At 32.7% G+C, this 24,509-nt stretch overlaps 1 protein-coding gene across 49 annotated transcripts in view; it reads right to left on the reverse strand.

The window, feature by feature from the left end:
* RIMS2 (regulating synaptic membrane exocytosis 2) overlaps positions 1-24,509 on the reverse strand; it is a 614,692-nt gene that overhangs the window by 136,337 nt on the left and 453,846 nt on the right. For 32 of the 49 annotated variants that reach the window (XM_020288967.2, XM_076005085.1, XM_076005081.1 and 29 more), the window contains one exon: positions 9,604-9,704. The exons of the other annotated variants lie outside the window; for them this stretch is intronic. In XM_020288967.2, the coding sequence (XP_020144556.1) occupies positions 9,604-9,704 (101 nt within the window). The remainder of the gene's footprint in view (positions 1-9,603; positions 9,705-24,509) is intronic. 49 annotated transcript variants of the gene reach the window in all.

Raw genomic sequence — 24,509 nt, forward strand, 5'->3', positions numbered from 1 at the left:
AAAATTAGAAGCTTTTAAAACCAAAGATTAGTCACAAATAAAAATATAAAATCTCTAAAATCTCATTAAAATTATTTGCCATCAAGTTTTTAACTGTAGATCTTTTACAAAAAGCAAGAGACAAAGAAGAAACATGAAATTCTTCCTATGAAGCACGGAAGAAATGAATAGTCGGTTGCTTCTGTCAGCTACGACATGGAGGATAGAAATTCTTCTCTGGTTCACAGCTTTAAGGTGTGTGTGTGTGTGTATGTGTGTGTGTGTGTGTTTAGGGTATATGTATATATAGATATATAAATATACTTTTATATCTATACTTTTATAGATATATAAATATACTTTTATATATACTTTTATATCAATACATAGATAAGTGAATTAAAGTTAAAGTATAACCAGCTTGCTAGGGAATAGAAATGTTATAATTTTAGATAGACAAACTTGACTAGACTGGCAAAAATAAGACAACTGAAATCAATTTTTAGGCTTTTAAAACTACCATAACTTTTCAACTTTTCATCCCCTTCTCCCCACTTGTTTTTAAGATTACCTTACTCTAGTAGATTCTTGATGGTAGCAAATATAGATCTGAACCCCCAAGGGCTTTGGTAAGAGCAAGTTACCTGTTTGAAATATGATTTTTCTTTTTCTCCTTCTTCCCTACCATTATCATTATCATCATAATCACGATGACCACCATTATCATATCACAGCTAACATTTACTAATTACTTATTAGTACCCGGTTCTGTCCTAAGAGTTATATATGTATAAAAATAGATTTAATCTTGAAAACAGTACTCTGAGGTAGGTACTATTATAGGCACACTGTATAAAATCAGAAATGGAGGCACAGGATGTTGAGTAACTTGCCCAAGATCACAGAGGTAGTGCAAGAAGTAGGGTTTGAATCTAGGCAGTTTTGTTCTAGAGTCCACACTTTCGCTACTACTCTGTAGTCTACATTTAATCATAATCACTAAAAATTACTTGAAGAGTCTTTAACAAAACTCCCATATATTCTATTTCTGTAATCAAGATGTCAGAAATTCTGCTGTGAATGTGGCTACTACTAGTTAATTATAATGTCCATCAATAGCAAGAAATTATACTTCCAATGGCTCCTTCTCCCTTAATAATGTATTGATCTTCCTTTACTTATCTCATAAAGGAAGAAATTATATTAATATATTCAGAAATTTTTTAGTTACCTTCAAATGCTAATTTGATGTATATATAATATAGATATATATATTTTATATATAAAATGTGAAGTTTACTCTCACAAAAATAAAAAACTATAGAAGAGAGAAAACAGGACATAAAGGATAAATGATTTTATCCTTTTTCATTTTAATCTACAACTGTCTTTTAATCAGGCTGTATCAGCCATTTGTTGATTTCATAAGTGGGACTGAAGTCTTTTTTAATTAGGCCTTGATAAGATTATCACTAACATCTCTTACACTTCTAGAGCCATATTGTATATTGCTGCTCCTACTTGCCAATTTAATAATCTATATTTTAAAATCTAAGTTTGTATTTCTTTATAAATACACTTAGAGAGAAATAACCCAGAGTGATGTATAAAAAGTACACAGCACGTGCCTAATAAAAGGCTTAGAGCTTGGCTGGCTTGGACAATCAGCTTAGACATCTTAGAAGACTGTGGCTTGGTTTGGAGCAAGGAAGCAATCAAAAAGTGTGCAACACTTGATGAAATGTATCCTCAGCTGACGGAGAGGTGGAAAATGTGAGAGGTGGCAGCAGCAGCCAGGACTCAGCACACCCTTTCAGAGCCTGTAGGCAAGTCTGGCAGCAGGAGTGCTCCCATTTAATGTAAGTTGTCTTTTTGCTCCCTACGCTCCCATATCAGCAGTTTCACTGATTTCCAGAGTTTCTCTTGAGATTTTGCTATAGACCTGAAGCTATCTGATTTCAGGAGTATGAGGAAATGAACGTAATAATAGATAAATTTGACAAAGTAGAGTAGAAGTTTAGAGAAATGGTGTGTTTCACTGAAGACATCCAGGTGTAGCCACTAGCATTGCCTCTGGCATCTTCATCTGTAAGTGATAAGATTCCTGGCTTAGGGTGAAAACCATAAATGGGTGATTTTAATTCTGATTCGAAAACATGAAACCATTCTGCTAGATACTCAGTTAGACTAAATCTAGCAGGGATTTTTCAAAAATCTGAATTCTACCTCTGTTCATGAACAGTAGACTACTTATTCCAAAGAAGGATGCTTCAAAACTTCCAATAAAACACCTTAATGTACTCCTTGAAGACCTTACAGGATAGCAATTGGGTTACTAAAATAACTTCTTTTAGAATTCTCATTCTATTTATCAGATGATTCCACCCAATGCTGGCACAATGATGTCTGTTTTATGTGAATACTAGGTTCTCTTGGTAACTTGAGAAGTGATGCTGCAGCAGCTCTTCCTCTAGCAGGCACAAGGGCTCACTGGACCTTACTATACTATTGGGCTGTGTTATATGCTACCAGCAAATCAAATCAACTTTTCTGCTTAAGAAAAAAATGTTTTCCCAAGCATTTTATTTCTATCACTGCTATAAAATTAAAACATTACCTCTCATTTCTCCACTTCTATATCATATCTAAATTCATGTATTTTCCATCAATCTTCTTAGTAATTTGTATAAAGCTATCTAATTTACATTTTAAAATTTGCTTTTAATAAATTTAGTCTTTCAGTTTTCAGATCCATTTACATAATCACTATTAATGAGTAATTCAGTATAAACACCCATACCCATATACATATCTATTAATCACTTCAACAAGGACCAGTCACCTTTAATGTCAACCTTGATAGCAAAATTTAAGTTCAGTAATATTTGGTTTGTAATTTTTCATCTCACATATGTTTCAGTCTCTTTTATTTTATTTTTATTTTTTGAGGCAGGACCTCGCTCTGTTGATGAGGCTGAAGTGCAGTGGTGTGGTCATACCTTATTGTAGCCTGGAAATCCTCGCCTCAAGCAATTCTCCTGCCTCAGCCTCCCGAGTAGCTGGACTACAGGTGCATGCCACCATGCCCGGCTAAGTTTTTAAAAGAATTTTTGTAGAGATGAGGGTCTCACTATGTTGCCCAAGTTGGTCTTGAACTTCTGAACTCAAGCAATCCTCCCACCTACGCCTCCTAAAAATGTTCTTTTTATTTTTTACATCTCCATATTGCTTCAATATTCATAAATTCTTTTTCCTTGAATTTCATTTTTCCTTTTAGATATCTGCTGCTTGAATCTCTTTATTTGAGAATAAATGGAACATTCAATGCTATTTGAGCTACACTGAAATCCTTTTCAATAGCTCAATTATATCTTTACCATTTCTTTCTTTTTTTTTGAGACAGAGTCTCACTTTGTTGCCCAGGCTAGAGTGAGTGCTGTGGCATCAGCCTAGCTCACAGCAACCTCAAACTCCTGGGCTCAAGCGATCCTCCTGCCTCAGCCTCCCGAGTAGCTGGGACTACAGGCATGTGCCACCATGCCCGGCTAATTTTTTCTATATATATTAGTTGGCCAGTTAATTTTCTTTCTATCTATAGTAGAGATGGGGGTCTTGCTCTTTCTCAGGCTTGTTTGGAACTCTTGACATCAAGCAATCCGCCCGCCTTGGCCTCCCAGAGTGCTAGGATTACAGGCGTGAGCCACCACACCTGGCCTATCTTTACCATTTCTTTTTGGCCTTATCATATTCATTTCTGCTGCCTATCATTATTTATATTTGCTGTTGTTACCATAAAATAGTAACTAATATTATGTGTATTATTTACTGAGCAGTTACTAGGTTCTAAACCATTTATATACATACATATCATCTCATTTAATCCTCACACCATCCTATAAAATAGATATCAAACCCTGTTTAATAGATAAAGAAACTGTGAATAAGAGGCTAAACCAGGAGTCCTCAAACCACGGCCCACAGGCCACATGTGGGTGGTTTTGCCGTTTGTTTCTTTTACTTCAAAATAAGATATGTGCAGTGTGCATAGGAATTTGTTCATAGTTTTTTTTTAACTATAGTCCGGCCCTCCAACAGTCTGAGGGACAGTGAACTGGCACCCTGTTTAAAAAGTTTGAGGACCCCTGGAAACCTACCCATACACCTGAGTGGAGTTTGTTTGACCCAAGCTGTGCCCTTATGTAATACACCATACTTATGCACTGCTGCCACATTCTGATGATTCTTGAGCCTTAAAATATTCTTGACTTGCAAACATCAAATTTTCAACAGCCCATACATGGTTACTCCTAACTAGCCTCAACCTGTCTTTACTCTGCTGATATCCTCATTTCCTATGTCTTGAAAGTCAATGTAAAACACTTAAGGCTAACATTGAATGTGTCTTCTCAATGTTGAGAAGAGAACAAATTCTAATAAAATGAAACAGTATAGTTAACAGGTGATCTACTTGCCAAATATACTTTAACTGTTTGAAATATTTTCTATTGATACTGAGTATAATTCTATCAATTTTGAAAAAAAATTCTATCAATTTTGGTTTTATTTGTACTTATAGGGCTTTCTAAAAAAAATGAAACTGTGTTGTTATGCAGATTTTAATATAAACTATTAATAGCTTAATTGAATTACTTTCCTCCTAATACATCTTTGAGATTTATGAATGGGTGCTTAAAGGACTAGAAGCCTGGAGAAAAAAGGTGACAAGATGTAGGTGTAGTGTCTAGGATCATGCATGCATAATGAATGGAGGAAAACCTTTCTTTTCCTTTCTTTTACTGTGTTGTCCTCTGACCTAGAATATTAACTCAATCCATTAGATTATGGGTTAAAAAAATTATTGTAGGCTTCTGGCCTACATTGAAAAGATCTGGACAACTCATGAGTTATATCGCTTCTTAATTTTTTAGAGGCAAATAAGAAAACAGAAAATTCTGATATAAGAGCTATAATAGGAGTAAGAAATTTGTAATAATAATGTGGGACTATTATCACAAAATTTTCTTTAAACAGGACCATTGTTTCTACAGAGAAATAAGCTGTGAATTCTAATAAATGCTGCACCAATAAACTGCATAGTATTATCTCTTGAAATGTTCACTCTTTAAAAAAAATCTTCATAGGCCGGGCGCTGTGGCTCACGCCTGTAATCCTAGCTCTTGGGAGGCCGAGGCGGGCGGATTGCTCAAGGTCAGGAGTTCGAAACCAGCCTGAGCAAGAGCGAGACCCCGTCTCTACTATAAATAGAAAGAAATTAATTGGCCAACTGATATATATATAAAAATTAGCCGGGCATGGTGGCACATGCCTGTAGTCCCAGCTACCCGGGAGGCTGAGGCAGAAGGATCACTCGAGCCCAGGAGTTTGAGGTTGCTGTGAGCTAGGCTGACGCCACGGCACTCACTCTAGCCTGGGCAACAAAGCGAGACTCTGTCTCAAAAAAAAAAAAAAAAAAAAAAAAAATCTTCATAACAATATTTCTTTGGGGAACATTTAAAAATATTAAATATAGCTAATTTAAAAAAAAATAAGTTTAAATAAATATCAAATTCTACATATTAATTTTCATGTGTAAATACAATGTTCAAATTTTAGTTATTAATAATTATGATGACTTATGATTATATAACTCACAGAAGGATAGTTGACCTGTGCCAAACTAGAATTTGCCTTGCTAAATTTAATAGACAAATGATATTTTTCTGAGGAGAGAAAATTTGTTTTATATAAAAAGATATAAGTTGATCCTTAAATTACTGCCAAGAATAGAATAGTGAATCACATTCAAGCTGGAATAAAAAGAGTGCAATTGAAATGAAAAAGCACCTTGAGTACATAGTTAAACTCTATTTTAAGGGAAACCTCCTAGGAAATCATCCACAGATTAACTAGGAATCACGTCTGCAAATTCCTTTTGTTGTTCTTATTAAAAATAGACTCTTGGCTTTCAAATTTTCTAATATACTTAAAATATTCTTAGAAAGACAGTAACTTAGTAGGTATTGCTCTATAGATGTTTTCAAAGTGAGTTACTAAAAAGATTTTTTTTAATTTAATAAGAATTATTTACAGCTATCAATGCAGAACTCTTGAAAAATTCAGTGAGATAATGCCATTTAAAATGTAGACTTTATAGTTTAAAAAAAACCAAACAAACAAACAGCTAGGCTAACACTCAATTAGATTTCACACAAGACTTCACAATAGCCTTACTGGAATTACTGAAATATAGCTCAGAAGTACAGCATATGCTCCATGTCTGAGGCTTTGGATATCATCTCATTTGTCTCAAATTTGAAAAAACTGTATTAGCTACAAATAATATTTTCCGTGACTTAGTGGCTATGTGAACTTGGGTAGATCAATTAACCTTTCTATATCTTAGTTCCCTCAACTGTTAAATGATTTTTTTCAGGAATCAGATCTAATGTCAAAATACAATGCTCAACAACAGGCTCTATAATTGCCACTTGTTATCAAACTAAGGAAGTAAAGAATGTAAATATGAGCTAAATATCCCACATCAAAAAGAGAGGAATGATGTTAAAAATTTTATTCTAAGGAACTATTAGCATGAAAATTAACAATAACTTAAATCTATATATGCCCTTGATTGAAGAAGATTCCTCTGTAATCTTTTTCACACATAAGAGAGTAAGATCAATCTAGAATGATGGGGAGATAGATGGTCCAGCAAAGACAGTTCCACACCAGGAAATAATTTGCTGTGGTACAAAATAGGGTTGTGTTTTGGACCCTTTTAAAAAGTTGCACGTTGATGATTTGATTATATTTTTGAGTAATCTGGCTGCATAATCCTAGCAATAGAAAACAGAATGATAAATATTTAATATTCAATGGTAGGATTTGTTAGAAACTATGGGAGGACTTACAAACGTGCCAGATCATTTATTCTAAAAATAAAGTCTCCATTTTTTGATGACATCGTTCACCTCTGGCTTCTAGCTAAAACTCTAATTGAGGAAGTCAACTCATTTAGTTACCTAAAAGTAAATTTTACAATCAGTTCACCTTAGAGCAGTAGTTCTCAAACTTTTGTCTTTACAGGAATCTCCTGATATACTTGTAAAACACAGGGATGTAAGCCCAGAGTTTTGATTCCATAGATATACAAGAGGCCCAGAGAATTGCATTTATAAAAAGACTTCAGGTGATGGTGATGCTTACACTGCTGGTCTGGGACTATATTTTGAAAACCATTGCCTTAGAGAATATCAAGGAAATCATATTGCTTAGTATAATCAATCTTTTACCAAGACTTAAATTTTTTCTCATCCTAAAATAATTTGTATCAAATTTATAAAACTTTGAAGCATTAGGCATTCATTTATTCATGGATTGGAGTGAAATCAAAACTTGTTTTTTTGGGGAAAAAAAATATCCTAGCCCTGCCTATAGTATTCTTTTAGTCTATCTTCCTCTAATAAATTTCTGTCAAGTATCCATAGCAAGCATCATTGCTATTGCTTCTAGGAACTTGTTTTTATTGTATGAGCAATGCAAATCATACAACTGATTAAGTTTCCCTTTCTGCCTTTGCTGCTTGTTAGGAAGCTCAGGGTCAAAATATATGCCCCACATGTAGCAAGTATTTAGGATTCCATGCTATGCATTTTATTCACAAGATGAACTTTTAGAGTTATCTTGTTTTATCCAGTCTTTGTTTTCTCTTGATATTCTTTTCTTTGTTGACAATATTATTGAGAGGATTATAAGTATTTTTATAAATCAACTACCTTCCCTCCTGAATTACAGTATAATATAAACAAACAAATTCGTGTTAACTGTAGACATGTTTATAGAAATTTAATATCTGATTTTATTAGGACTTCATGCCTTGGCCTTTGGATTATATAAAATAAACAGATGGGAGATTAGAGCATAACAGATGTCACAAAAGTTTGGGTATATCTATTTAGCCCAAGGCAGAAATACCAAAAAACCCCCAAAAAACATAGATATCACCCTGATATCTAACTGAAATGGTTAGAGATGTATCTGAAATATTATGTCATCACAGAACTATTTTCTATGAAATTACTGTACCTATTTGAATCTATTCATATTCTCATTTTAGTGAAAAATTTCTAGATGTTTAGAACCTATTGAGTAAAGCCAAGGCTATTTTTATTTGTCTTAAATTTACTTCTCTCTGGTTTTAGACTATGACATTTCTAGTACACCATAATTCTGTGATGAACAATCTTGCATTCATAATATCAGTTTTCATGTAATTTTGGGAAGAGATTTATAATTTAGAAGTAGATGCTGACATAAGAATCTCATGCTTCCTCTAGGTTGTATTAGTGGAGAAGCTAGGACCTGGTGCTACCTGCTAAATATTCATACCCAACATAGTGACTAATGCTTTACTTAGTAAGTTCTTGACTTCACCAAGGAATGGAATATAATAGAGAGAAAATGAAGGTTAAATATATAAGCATAAAATAAACGTAAGTATATAAGAATCCAAATTGCTTTTCTCTAATATAGAGACCACAAATCTACAATTGCAATGATTAAATGACTAAGAGAGCACATAGTAGCTAAATGGTATGAGTAAATTTTGGTATTTTCACTCTTTTATTTAAATAGGTACATCAGAGCAAAGTATTTTCATGAAAATACTTTGGCCATGAATAATATCTTGAACCTAAAAATCTCTTGAAAATATAAAGGTAATGAAGGATAAGAGCAATGAAATAATACTCTTTACTTCCTACTTTGGTAGAACTCATATTTCAACTTATTCCCAAAAAGTAGTTCAAAAAGATTCATACTAAAAGACCTTTTGAAGTCCTCATAACACCTCATGAGTATGTACAGATGCTCCTCAACTTATGATTGGAGTTACATCCCAATGAATCCATTGTAACTTGAAAATATCCTAAGTCGAAAATGCATTTAATACACTTAACATATCAAACATCATCGCTTAGCCTAGCCTACTTCAAACAGTCTCAGAACGCTTAACAGTAGTCTACAATTGGACGAAATCATCTAACATAAAGCCTATTTGGTAGTAAAGTATTGAATAGCTCATGTAATTTATTGAACATGTTACCGAAAGTGAAAAACAGAACAGCTGAAATGTGAAGTATGATTTCTACTGAATGTGTACTGCTTTTGCACTATCCTAAAGTAAAAAACACATAACCTGAAACATCATAAACCAAAGAACATTTGTATTTTGTTCTAATAATTCAGTAATAAACTAGGTTCAATGAAAATACTATAAATGGGAGAAATACCTATATGAAAGAAAGCCATAAGAAGATAATAGAAGTTTTTCCTACACAATTTTGAGGGGCTTTGAGATTTTTAAGATGAAAAATTCTAAAAGATTTGTCCTTAATATCTTTAACCTTCAATATTATATAATATTATGTTTTATTTTTAAGTAAGGCAAATTCTATTTCTAAGATCTGGCATATAAACACATTATAAATTTTAGCATTTAATAATATCATGGGGCCATTGCATTATGTGTTTGTGTCTGACTAATCTGCATTCAGCAGTTTAAAAGAATCTGTTTCATATGATTAATTGATTATTTTACAACTTGTAAAAAGAAAAATGTCTTGCCTTCAAATGGTAATCTTGTTCCAGTCTGGGATCTGATCCGGCTACCTGTTTGTATTTGTTAATTTTCATTTGGCGATTTCTCTCCTCTATATCCATAGCACCTATCGAGTAGAAAAAAACCCATAAAATTAATGTTCAGTTCTTATTTTTGAGGCTTACTTACAGGATGCATAAAAGAAATGGTAGGCTGATATATTACTTTCACTCAATGTAGTATGTACAAATTAAATGTCATTATTTTTTAGATTTAAAATATGCAATTTGGTAAATAAAAGCATGATTATTAATTATGAAAAATAATTTTAATCTGAATAAAATGTAAACAAGTTTAAAGAAAAGACAACATATCTTCACCAGACTGAAAACACTTTCTGATACATGTATAATATGTCCAGGAAAATGTATTTGACAGCATACAAATTTGATAATGGTAATATTGTCAGAGCTTTGACTTTTAATTAATCATGATTGAATTTATTTATTTGTAATAAAGTTGTAAGTCAGTGTCAAATAAAATTTTAGAATTGTATTTAGAAATTATTATCATAAAATTAAGCTATGTATTAAAGCAGTTTGCCCCAGCATATATGTAGATCCAGTTATTAGAAACTTTTGAACTTGAATTTTCTAGAACTGGTATCAAGAAAGAAGCTTTTGGAATAAAACTCCTATTAACATACCATGCCAGTAAAGGCACAAAGTATTATTAAAATAAATTTTATAAAAAAAATTAGAATGTAAGAACGGAAGAAAGTGAGATGGTAAGCTTCTCATGAAATGAGGTTAATGCCCTCTACAGGTACCACTTCAAAACACATCAAAAAGGGTCTTTAAAAACCTTGATTAGGACAAGAACTAAATTCAGTTAGCAAATTCTAGCAAACATAAAACAGCATTTTAAAAGCATACTGATGATTTTTATTAGAAGAGAGATATATAGGAAAACTCCATTTCTCATAAATATATATAATAAAAAATCTCAATCATATACTATTATATAAACCTATATACTGGGAAAAATAAGCTCAGTGGACTCAAGTGGGTATCCATAATAAAATGCTATCATGTAAATTCACAAGCAATGTGTGTTTAGGTAGAAATGTAAACATATACATATATACCCCCTTAATATCATAAATTCAGAACTATAGTAAAAACATCTAGATAAAGTGTGCCTATTAAAAATAGGTATTTTAATACTTACCTGATTTTTAAAATAGCATAATGGAAAAGGGGACTGAAAATGTACCAGTATAAGTAGAAGTTACAGTATCCTCTCCTGAGCCAATGTTTTTTAATTTTTAAATATTACTCTCTGAATTGCAAAAATCTCATTGCATATCAGATAATTCTGGTTAGTAACAAATTAAAAGTGGTTAATTAAAACTGGTTAATTAAAATAAGATAAAAAGGGAAGAAAGCATTTCAAAAAGAAGAAAATCTTGGATAAAGTACATATAAACAGCTTACACTATATGACCTCTAAATATACCAGCAAATTTAAATGAACTATTCAATAAAGTGAGACAATTTGTTCCTTGGACTAGTAACATTTTAATAATAATTTGACTAATTGACTCTATGCCAAAATTTAAAGTGAGGAATATTCATACGTTAATATAAATTGAATGATATACAAAAACCAGGTGAATGCCTCCATGATACGAATGTGAGATACAATCAAGTATAACTATCTATTAGTCTATTAAAATATAACTTTGAAATTGTATGTACCTCAAGAAATATTCTTAGTTTAATAAGTTTATTTTCTCCAAAGGCAAGTGAACAACAACAAAAAAATCAGCCTAGCATCAAAAAATATGTGTACTAATAGAATATTAGCTAACCTGAGTATCTGAGAAGTTTCTAAAAAAGGTCATGTTGATATTATAGCAGCAAAATAGTATGCTAAATATGAATAGCACAAAATGACAAGGAAGTTTTAACATACATATAGATATATGGATATATACACATAGAAACATATGCACTTTCTAATATTTAGACTACTTCCTGGATGGCAGACTCCTTTGGAAGCTACATAAAATTCTTTCTGATTACTAGGTAGTAGTAATGTGATACAGGGGTAGTAGCTGGCAAACTTTTTCTGTAAAGGGCCCAATAATAAATATAGTAGACTTTGTGGATCACATGCAAACTGTTACTCTGCCACAACTCTGCCACTATAGCATGAAAGCAACTGTAGACAATGCATACACAAATAAGTGTGGCTGTGTTCCAATAAAACTTTATCTACAAAACAGGCAGCAGGTTGGATTTGGCTTGTGGCGTATTGGTTTAATATTGCTTGTGAAAATGCCTTTCTCTTTACTAATGCTTTAAAAATTATGTAGAATCAAATTTGTGTAACACAATTTATATTCAACAGAACACTGGGAAGTCTAATGAGAATATTAATTTGTATTTTCTGTAAGCAAACAAAGATGCCAATAGAGTTATATAACCATTTAAATATTAATAGGTTATAAATTAAATTACAATCTCTGATCTCCAAAAAATCTCTCATCTCCAGGCCAAATCATCATCTATGGATGGTCTCCAAATGGAAAAAGTCTTGATTAAAGACTTAATTAATGAAATCTCAATGGATTAATTTAGTCAACAAACTTGAGTAAATGTCCTTTTAACTTAAAGTTTTAAACTCTTCTAGGAGAATAATCCTTGAGACAATAACCAAACAGCCCTCTCTTCAAAATTGTAAGAAGTCAGATAACACGAGACTGACTCAAATGAAGCCATCTGACTCAAAAGGAATACCTTTTCTCCATTTGTATAATCTGTTTCCATAAAGAAAACATTCCATAAAGAATAATATCCCTAGAGAAGAAAGTCTCCCATTGATAAAGAGATCCATTGTAGAGAATTCTTCACCAGCAAATTGATTTTTCTTTGCCAGTTCTTTGCTCTATCTAAGGAAAAAAACCCAGAAATAATATTTTGTTTCAACCAAACAAAGTCTTTTTTCTTCCTTGGAATGGAAAACAACTTAGAGGAATCAATCAACGCTAGTAGAAGCGCTGTTCGTTGGTTGAGGAATGGACCACATAATTTCTAAACTTTCTTTCAATTCTGATATCATATGCTGTACTTTATAAAAGGAAAATAAGTGAAAGTGACAAAGTAGATTTTTGTTCAATTTCCACCCTCTCTGATTCACAGTAAAAATTTACATATACTAGACCCTCAAAACCTACAGTAAAGAATAATCATTTGAGAACTGAACACCCACCTTTTTTCTCCACTTATCATCTGTTAATATATTGCTGAAATAGTCTCAGACTATGCAAAATAAAAATTTTGGAAAATGCTGTTATATAGATTTGGAAGGTAAATTTATCTAGGCCAGGAGTCCTCAAACTTTTTAAACAGGGTTCCAGTTCACTGGCCCTTAGACCGTTGGAGGGCCAGACTATAGTTTAAAAAAAACTATCAACAAATTCCTATGCACACTGCACATATCTTATTTTGAAGTAAAAAAACAAACTGGCAAAAACACCCGCATGTGGCCCGCGGGCCGTAGTTTGAGGGGATTTCTAAGATTCATGTTTTTATATATGATGAACTATGCTTATTATAGAAGACATCTTAGTGGTTTGATGTGTTTTTATAATTTGAGTATGCTTTAAAAATTACAGTCATTATATGTTTGAAATCAAATTTTGAAGTATTTTCAAATTATAATACCTCTTGTCATGCACAAAAATTAATTCACAATGGATAACAGACTTAAACCTGAGGCATGAAACCGAAAGAATTCTAGAAGAAGAGTTTGGAAAAATTCTTAGATATCAGCCTAGGCAAAGAATTTATGAAGAAGACCCCAAAGGCAATCACAGCATCAACAAAAATAAATAAATGGGACCTGATCAAATTAAAAAGCTTCTGCACAGCCAAGGAAAAAACAGGGCGAATACACAAGCTACAGAATGGGGAAAAAATTCACATGCTATACATCAATAAAGGGCTAATAATCAGAATCACAAAGAACTCAAGCAAATCAGCAAGAAAACATCAAACAACCCCATTAAAAAGTGGGCAAAAGACATGAACAGAAACTTTTCAAAAGAAGATAGAATAATGGCCAATAAACATATGAAAAAATGCTCAACATCTCTAATCATCAGGGAAATGTAAACCAAAACCACAATGAGATATCACCTAACTTCAGTGAGAATAGCTTTTATCAGAAAGTCCCCAAATAACAGACGCTGGCATGGATGTGGAAGGAAAGGAACACTGACACACTGTTGGTGGGACTGCAAACTAGTTCAACCCTTATGGAAAGTAGTATGGAGATATCTCAAAGAACTAAAAGTAGACCTACCATTTAATCCAGCAAGTCCACTACTGAGTATTTACCCAAATGAAAAACAGACATTTTATAAAAAAGATACTTGTACTCGTATGTTCATAGCAGCACAATTCATAATCACAAAGATGTGGAAACAACCTAAGTGCCCATCAATACATGAGTGGATTAATAAAATATGGTCAATGAATACCATAGAGTATTATTCAGCCATTAAAAAAAATGGTGAATTAATATCTTTTTTATCAACCTGGATGGAACTTGAGACCATCCTCCTAAGTGAAGTATCCCAAGAATGGAACAACCACCACCACATGTATTTACTATTAAAATGGAACTATATGATCAATATTCATGTGTACATATGGTAGTAAAATTCCACAGAAATTAATAGGTGGGTGGGAGGGGGAGGGGATAGGTTAATTCACACTTAACAGGTACGATGCACATTATCTGGGTGATGATCACACTTAAAACTTTGACTCAAACTATACAAAAGTAATTCATGTAATCAAAACATTTGCATCCCCATAATATTCTGAAATAATAACAAAAATGTTTGTATCACTGTAATATTCTGAAATAAAATATATACATAACTTACGGCATTTGTAACATTTGAAATTGAAGAATATTAATTTGATTTTGTTTATAATGTATTTGTTTAAAAATGATGTTTCCTTTGCTCCCAGGAATACAGGACATCCAAACTCCATATGTGCTTACATGAAAATAGAATGAAATGAAAAATAAAAGCTCCATAAACTTACAAAATTGTTGTACTACCTTGAGGCTTACAGTTATGAGCACTAGTCTTTTAAATTAGGTTGTCAACATTGACAATCTAGTTTAGATATTTAGATTGCCTGTTATTGTGTGTATTTGTCTGGTGTGTCTCCATTGACTCCCTGCCACGTTCCTTGACTAATACTTCAAGGAAGATGCCACAGACGAATTTTACAGGCTCCTTTCCCTATAATAGAAAAGAAAATAATATTTGAACTGCTTTGGGAAATAAGTTAATTAGGAACAATCTAGTAATCTAAGGAAATAGTGTGTGTCTGTTTTTGGCATCTAAATTCAGTGAACAGACTAACCAAAATTTTGTTATTCGAGGACTTGGATTTGTGCACCATTTAGGTTGTCACATTAAAAATCAGGATGCATTTGGCCTATGGGGAAAGATCAGGGTTTTGTGCCTACAAAGTACAGTACAGAGTTGATGGGGCCTTGGAACTGCCCAGATTTGGGGTGATGGGATATTTATGATACAATTAAAGAAAATCTCATATGATAAGATTAAATAAAATCTTTTAAAAGAGCACATTTTTAAAAGATAAGAAGAGACAAGACTTGGGTTCAAGTCTTGGCTTCAAAACCCCTCAACTACAAATACCTCATTTTGCTTTTCTGGGCATAAAATTCTTCATCTGTAAAATAAATACTTAATCAGATACTCTCTTTTTTTTTTTTTTTTTGAGACAGGGTCTTACTCTGTTGCCTGGGCTACTGTGCACTGGCATCATCATAGCCCACTGCAACCTCCAACCCTTGGGTTCAAGCAATCCTCCTGCCTCAGCCTCCCCAGTAGCTAAGACTACAGGCACATGCTATAGCACCTGGCTAATTTTTGTATTTTTATAGAGACAAGGTCTCACTATGTTGCTGAGGCTCAGATATTCTTTAAGATTCCATTTGATATATAATACCTTGACTGGTTGATTTTGAAGTCAAATGATGTTTAAGTGTTTGTGGTTTTGTATTATCATACCTATTTCATAAATATAGATAATATAAAGTGCTCTAGAAACTTTTAATCTGTTTGTACTGGTATTGCATTCATTAAAGTTTCCTTTACAAAGAGTGTGTGTACAGAAGCAGAGAGAGGAATGGGATAAAGGAAGAAGTGAAGGAAGGAGAGAGACAAGGAAAGAGGGAGGGAGAAGGAGAGAAAAGGAGCTAGAGGCTGGGAAAGACATAGAGACAGTTACACAGAGACATGGACTATATTGAAAAGTTCATTAAGCCTGGAACTTTCCCCAGGAAAAAGAATCATAAGAGTGATCTAACCCAGAAGGATCTTTTATGCTAAAGTGCAATTGTTCCACTATATACATTTTTTCCTGATGTATAGTAACGTGTTTAAGAGAAAATTACTTTCTAATAGCAGTTATTTTTAACTTGTTAGTAACAATTATGTTTGAAAACTATGTTTGAAAAACACTATATGTTTGAAAAACAAGATACATTTTAGAGGGTAAACTAAATTTTAAAATGGATGTCCCTCAGAGAAGGAATATAATGGTTATCATAAAAATTGCTTTGAATTAATGTACTTCCTATGTGTCTACTTAGGTGCTGCTCAGTTAATACCATTTTGCTGGTATATGTGTGCTTAGGTGTATATGTGGTGCTTAGGTGGGAGGGGGAAGTGGGAGGGGGAGTATATGTGGTGCTTAGGTGGGAGGGGGAAGAGGGTGCGGGTATATACATATATAATGAGTGAGATGTGCACCGTCTAGGGGATGGTCATGCTTGAAGCTCAGACTTGTGGGGGGAGGGGGGCAAGGGCACTATTTGAAACCTTAAAATTTGTACCCCCATAATATGCTGAAATAAAAAAATAAAAAATTTGCTTTGAAGAAAAAGTACAATAACCATTGACAAAAGATATAAACATAAGTCAGTTTCATTGGATTAATAAACTATTCCCCATTTGTGTTATGCACTTCAGAATATTCTACCTGAAATATAATTCACAGAGCAATATTATTATCCTGTATAAATGTCTTATCCCCATCTTATTATGTTTTGACATGACATAATTATTAGTACCACTATATTCCACATGTGGGACATAATTAATGTATCCATAAGATACATTTCAATTATATCCACTATAATACATATCACAAGATTGTGTGGAAAGTTGAAAGGAACTTAATAAAGAAATTTAAAAATGCATCTTTACATTTATGTTTACTTAGAAATAGAATTTAAACTCACTTAGAATTGTTGACAATGTTCATTTAAAAATGACACAAAATTAATAGTAACCATAATATAAAAACAAAGATCGGGCCCATGCTGGAAAGGAGACCCATGTGATCTTTCTTATGTATACCACAAAGTCTTATAGTAGAGAATATTCTTTATGCTATGATCACTTACCTAAGTGCTCACATGTTATTAAAATTGAAATCCCTGCAACTCGACTTTTATTTAGTCTTATTATTGATACTTTAAATTCTTATTTAAAAATTGTCATGGCATCAAACACATAATGAGCTTTTGAAATTTATAATTAGTCAAATATTTTTGCTCAGGAAAGTGGATTTAATTAAAAGTCTGCAGATTTTTTTTCCTATCCAAAGAATTTTAACCAACCTACAAAAATTAGCCTTATACAGAAAATGAAATGATAATAGTGATTATCAAAATGTTTGCCCTAAGTTCTGAAACTAAAAATAAAAACCTAAACACAATAACTCCCCTCAAAATCAATTCTTGTGATATTTGCTGTTGTTTACACTGATTAATCTATACTTTTCATTTCAGCATTTCTAAGACTCCTGTGAGATCTTATTTATAAACTGAATTTAAATTATATTAACTATGGCATTAAAATGATAATATAAAATATTTTTGAGAGCAGTAAAGATATCTTTTACCTTCGAACTCAGGCAGACAAATAGGCAGATGAAGAATGAGAAATAATTCATAGTAGAACCCTATCATAATACATATAATCTTAAAAGGATCCAAACACAAATGATCGTGTCCCCCAAACCATAATTAAAGTGTGAAATAATGAACCTAGCTTTGTTCTTCCTTCAAGAATAGCAGAATCGTAAAGGGATTCCTATGCATAGGAGTGAAATAAATAGGACAAAATTACTAAATAGAAAATAAGTCAGTTTTAGATATGATATTTCACTTTATATTTTCAATGCTGTTGTAAAATATTTAAATTTCCTTTAGGCTAATACTGTGTTGCAAACAATAGACACGTCAAATAAAGTGATTAAACTGTGCCTGGAAAATTAAACTGAGAAAACTTGTAGAGAGAAATAAAATTTTTGATACTTAAATGAAGAAAACATTACTAAAATAAATTAAATTATGATTATATATTGCAAATATGATATAAGTTTCCAATGCAAGAGTAAATTAGAAAGGATTTGTAATAGTAATTTCCTCCCTATGTCCATGGTGATCATCCTAGAAAATAATTATATACTTGGATTGTGAATTCAGATGAAATAAGTGAAATTTATGTAGCAATATTATAATTAAAAGAAACAAATTTTAGTTATATCATTTCATCCATGTCATCTAAATAAATATTTTACAAAGTGACATTTAATATTAACTTTTTTATTTTAAATTTTTTAAGATACTAACATTTTAAATCAAAGTAGGATTACCATTAAGTTGGAATAATTATTTTCAATGAGAAAAGGAAATAGATATATGGATTTTAAATAGTACTCATGCTTCAACAACAAATTGTCTTTCTTTTTCCAAAGATGCTGCTGATGATTGTTATTGGTCCAGGGTAAAAGAATGACTCCACAGAGTAACTAATGTCATGTAGTATAACACTCCCTCAGAATTCAAAAGAATGTATCCTAAATGTTCCACACATAGGGAAATCTCATAAAATGTTTCTATTCAATTCTGAGAATAAAGAGGAGTAAAAGTTGGATAGGGCCATTCTCAGAGCAAAAATGATGAGTATTAGACATCAGGATAGAAACTGGACTGAATTTTAACCTTTCAAATGCCACTATGCCAATGCTAGTTACATTGAGCATCCTAAATATGACTGCAAACTAGAGTTTAATGGAGTTGGTCTCCATTAAATCTCCCTTTCTGAATTCCTCTCTTCTTGTTCTCCTCCTCTTCCCAGCTCTCTAGTATTGTTCTGTCACAATATTCTCTGCGCAAGGTCCTCCTTCTTGGCGTTAACACTTTTACATCCTTCATCTTGTCATAGTAAAGCTTCCAATTCCGATGGTTAAGGACATGGGTTCTGGCACAAAATCATATTGTTTTGGTTTAAATTCCAGCTTCAAATGGGATGAGTAAGTCATTTAACTTAACTGTACCTCAATTTCTCAATCTGTAAACTAGAAATAAAAACAGTACCTACATAGAGTGATAAATTCAATTATGGATTCAAACAATCTATACTAAGGTGACTTACTCATCCAAAATGTTGACTGAATTTTAAAAGAGTTTATTAACTCAAAGAAATCTTTGATTGAGAAAATGCAGAGTAAAAATTGGGTTACTCGGGAACAACACTGGGTTGTTGTTCCTTAACTACTCTAAACTAAAACCTTCCCAATTCCGTTGTCATAACTAGATCTTATACTGAATTTCCCAAGAGTAAAATCTGTGGAATTAAAATATGTGGAATGAACAACTTTACCATCAATTATTCATGACTATTGCAAGTTTTTTTTTTTTTTTTTTTTTTTTTTTGAGACAGAGTCTCACTTTGTTGCCCGGGCTAGAGTGAGTGCCGTGGCGTCAGCCTAGCTCACAGCAACCTCAAACTCCTGGGCTCGAGTGATCCTTCTGCCTCAGCCTCCCGGGTAGCTGGGACTACAGGCATGCGCCACCATGCCCGGCTAATTTTTTATATATATATCAGTTGGCCAATTAATTTCTTTCTATTTATAGTAGAGACGGGTCTCGCTCAGGCTGGTTTTGAACTCCTGACCTTGAGCAATCCGCCCGCCTCGGCCTCCCAAGAGCTAGGATTACAGGCGTGAGCCACAGCGCCCGGCCTATTGCAAGTTTTTTAAGTGGAACCTATCGTATCTAGCATACAAACAATGAGCTTTTACATAATTTGAGCATTTGGGTTCTTTCCAGTGAGCTTGTATATTTGGAATATAAAGTAATATGCCAATGGAGGAAGCCTCTTACTGTATTTCCAGTATGGAGTCAAATGCAACATGTTGTTTGGTTACCCCTGGTTCATTTATTAAGATCTCCCTGGCCTTGAAGTTATCTTATTTAATGGCGATTTTTCTTAAGGAAAAACCTCATCATTGAATACTGTAGCTGGTCTGATATCACGACACTTATCTCTCAAAGGTTACTAGAAAAGTCTTATTTGCCAAATTGAGTGATCACTCCTTAGCATCATTCTACTGGACCTCACTGCAACATTTGATAAAATTATTACACTATTCTTGATATTGTCTCCTTCAACTGTTTGGCCCAGTACTTTTCTGACTCTCTTTTTAGTTCATTCTGTATCAATTTCTCAGCCCGTTTTTCAAATGTACACATTTCCTAAAGTGTTATTAGCCTTCTCTTTTTATTCTATCCTTGAATGATTTTTACCTAATTCATAGCTTCACCTGTCATTTCAATCCTGAAGCTTCTGACCTTCAGATTCTACCTTTCCTGTAAGCTCTAAGTCTCACACTTCCAGTTATCTCCTAGCCATCCCCAAGTGGACACTCCATCAGGACTAAAACTCAGCTTGCCCAAAACAATTTAAAATTACATTTCACATCTGTCCTTTTTCCTATAATCATTACCAATAAATATCTAGAATATACAGAATCTCTCTCTTTTTTTTTTTTTTCGGTTAACTATCTTGCCTGTTCTTGGAACTATCTGAGAGTCCTAAATACCTTTCTTTATCTTCTTTAATATCATGCCCACTATGCTATATTCAAAGTCCCTTCTTTGTTTTCCAGCTTGTCCAACTTAGTCATCCTTCTTTTTCATTCTGTGTTCTGAAGCTATAGGCTCACCCTATTCATTACCATTCCTCCAACTCTGAAATCCCATCTTGGGAGGGAATCTTGGCTCTTAATTGCCTGGGATGTGTTACATTAAGTAAACTATTTTCTTATTAACATATATTTAGAACTATTTGGGCAATATATAAAAATGGATTTTAATTGTTCATATTTTCAATAATTTTTAAAGTCAGATTTATTGAGGTATAATTTACATAAAGTAAAATTCACACAATTTAGGTAAAAATTTCTATGACATTTGACAAATGTATTTAGTCATGCAACCTCGCCACAGTCAAGATATAGATTATTCCTTTCACTCTAAGAAGTTCCCTGATGCTGCTCCCTTGTCAATCTTCTCCCCACTAGACCAGGTAACCATGGATCACACTTATGTCTAGCATTTTCTTTTTCTTCAGTAATGTTTTAACTGAAATTGTACTTGCTTGAGGCATAGAAAATGAAATGTAACAAAGCTGTAGAAATTACATAAATAAAAATCTTGAGTTCTAGAATTTAGTATTACTGGTCTCTATACAATTAAGTTTTTAATAATAATGATATTTTGTACATGTCAGGTATTGTGCTAAGAGCTTTTATGTTACTTACTCAGCACAACTATATGTTCTAGGACTTATTTTTTTCTCAGTTTTACTTACTAGAAAATTTGAAAAAGGTCATATAACTAGTAGGTTGCAAGACTGATGTGTCTTTCTACAAAACTCATGATGTGAAATATTTAGTCATGAAATGACTCTTCTTTCTTCCTCTCCCTCTCATTCTCCTGCTCTTTTACACACACAGTCAACTCTTATGTTATTCTTTTTTTTCTCAGCATTTTCCTTTCCTTATCACATTCTCCCATCTTTCTTTTTGAGCTGCTTCTCATTTTGCTTTGGCCAATTTTTGTTTTTTGATAATATTTCAACTTATTTCCCTATGAGCCCAACTTCAGACTATATCATAGTCTTTCTTTAATCTTTTTAGAGATCCTTCTGATTCTCACTCCTTTAGTCTAAACAGGACTGTCAACTTCCTTCAAACCCTCCATGTTATAATTTAAAACTATATTCTCCTCATCAGTTATGTCACATAATCAATTAATCCAATTAATTTTACTCAATATCATTTTGCTTTCCGTTATGCTTTGCCTTCTTATTAGTTCCCTTTCACACCTTCACTCTCGCATCCCACACTTGATTACAAATGACTTATTACACATGTACTCTTTCATTTAAATGCAAACAATTTAACAAATGTATTTAATCATAAATTAACTACCATCCAGTGTTACACTTTATTCATTCATCTCCCTGCAAAACATACATTTTTAAAACTCTTATCTTTCACTGACACTTAAATGACTTTTCATAAAAAACCTCATAGATTATTCACCTATTCTGAACTTTAATTGCCCTTACTTTATATTCTGCTTATTGCTCTTAATTATATATTTATCTTCTGGCTTCTTCACATAGCTGGTTTCTTCTCAACCTTATGGTTTGTTTCAAATATCACCTTCACAGATAAAACTTCCTGGATTATTCCAAATGGAATAATCCCTTCCCACTCAAATCCCACTAGGTTGCATAAAAACAATTTTTTTGAGACATGGTTTCACTCTGTCGCCCCAGGTACAGTGCAGTGACATCATTATAGTTCACTGCAACCTCATTCTCCTAGGCTCAAGCAATTCTCCTGCCTCAGCCTCCTGAGCAGCTAGGACTACATGCCTACACCACCACATCCAGCTAATTTTTTCTATCTCTGGTAGATACAAGGTCTCACTTTTGCTCAGGCTGGTCTCAAACTCTTGACCTAAAGCAATCCTTCTGCCTCATCCTCCCAGAGTGCCAGGATACAGGCATGATCCAACACGCCCAGCCAAGAATTTTAAATAGTATCACTTACAACTATCTAAACTTACCCTGTTTAGGGACTATTTCCTCTCTCAAGAATGTAATTTCCATGATGGGTGAGATCTTGTATTTCATTGTCACTGTTAAATCTTTAGCACTTAAAATAAGGCCTGATAAATATATACTTAGTAGATTTTGTTGAACAAACGAATTTTTAGAATGTGAAACACCTTTAGAGCACCAAAATAGAATTTCAGAAATGATAAATAACTTCTTTTATATAGGTAAACTATATTATATCATAATTTAATGTGCCATTTGATAACAGGGGAATAATTTGAGTCTAGCATAGTCAAATTTGCTGGTTATTTGGCTATAGGAGATTTTAATAGTCTCTGTCTTGGATTTTTATTCCTATACTAACAAAGCTTATATTTTCACTATTCACACATTAAATATATAATTGACTATAATTCTGAACATAAATATATATTTTGGCATTAGAAAATATTAAAAGAAAGAATTTGAATAGTTTGAAAAATTCATGACTTGTATTAATAATACATTTTTGGCTACCTGCTAGACACTTCATGAAAATTTCACTAATCTTTCACATAACCCTTTGATTCTAAATGAGAAAAATGGTAGCCGACAGTTTTCCTTTTTTGACATTTATTTGCTTGCTTTTAAAATGAAGAATTTTTCATTTTGCCTAGTTTTTTATTTTTATTCTTCTATTGATTAAAAGTATGCACACATTTGTGCACGTACAAGCAAATTATCAACCTTCAATCCTCTTTTTTAACAAAGAGAAAACTGGGACTCGGAGAAATCAAGAAACTTGTTTGAGATCACATAGGCCTTCAAATTTCATACTTTACTGCTACACCAACATGCTTCTAAAAAGGGCAGCAGAGAATAAAATATTACTTTTTTATTTTTCTTAAAAGGAAGCATTTTTTTAAAAAAATTAAAATTAAGTAATTAGATTTGTTTCTAATATCACAGATGAACAACTTAAGTGGTCAATAAGGATATAGTCCAATGCTCAGTTCTACTCTTAAATTTTCTTTTTTCTTTTTAAACAATCTCAGAAATGAGAATTATCCAAAGTCCTTACTAATTCATTGTTTACAGATTACTGATGTATTAAATTTAGACTCAAAATCCTATTGCAAACCCTGTGTTAGCTAATGACAAACATAAATCATAAGACTAAATAAGTATATTTGTTAAGTGATGATAAGTAAGACCTACAGTTCTATGATTATTTACTATGGATAAAACTTTGTAACAAGTTCTTTACAGATACTACTTTCAATTTCTTTCAAATCTCAAAAGAAATAGAAATGTTTCTAATTTCTATGTGAATTTTTTTTTTTTTTTTTTTTTGAGATAGGGTCACACTGTGTATCCTGGGCTACAATACAGTGGCATCATCGTAGCTCAATGCAATGCCCAACTCCTGGGCTCCAGCAATCCTCCTGCCTCAGCAGCCTGAGCAGCTGGGACTACAGGTGCATGCCACTATGCTCGACTAATTTTTCCATTTTTTTGTAGAGACGGGGTCTCACTGTTTCTCAGGCTGGTCTCAAACTCCTGCCCTCAAGAGATCCTCCCACATCGGCCTCTCAAAGTGCTAGGATTACAGACGTCAGCCTCAATAAAATTTAGCATTTAAATAGCTATCTATGTATATATTAATAATTTGTTTAGCCATTGCCCCATTATTTAACATTCATGGCAACATCTTTTTAATTGCTACAGATAATGCTTTAGTGAACTTTGTCTACATACTTTTTATTTGAATCGTTGTTTCTACCAGGTTGAAAGTCTGTGAACATTTTTAAGGTTCTTGATTTATTTTGTGAAAGTACTCTATAGAAAGACTATCCTACATTGCTACCCTACTATCAAACTCTCACCATGGTTTTTTAAATAACTGAA

The sequence above is a fragment of the Microcebus murinus genome, chromosome 7 (assembly GCF_040939455.1).
Source record: "Microcebus murinus isolate Inina chromosome 7, M.murinus_Inina_mat1.0, whole genome shotgun sequence".
In the NCBI taxonomy this organism is placed as follows: domain Eukaryota; kingdom Metazoa; phylum Chordata; class Mammalia; order Primates; family Cheirogaleidae; genus Microcebus; species Microcebus murinus.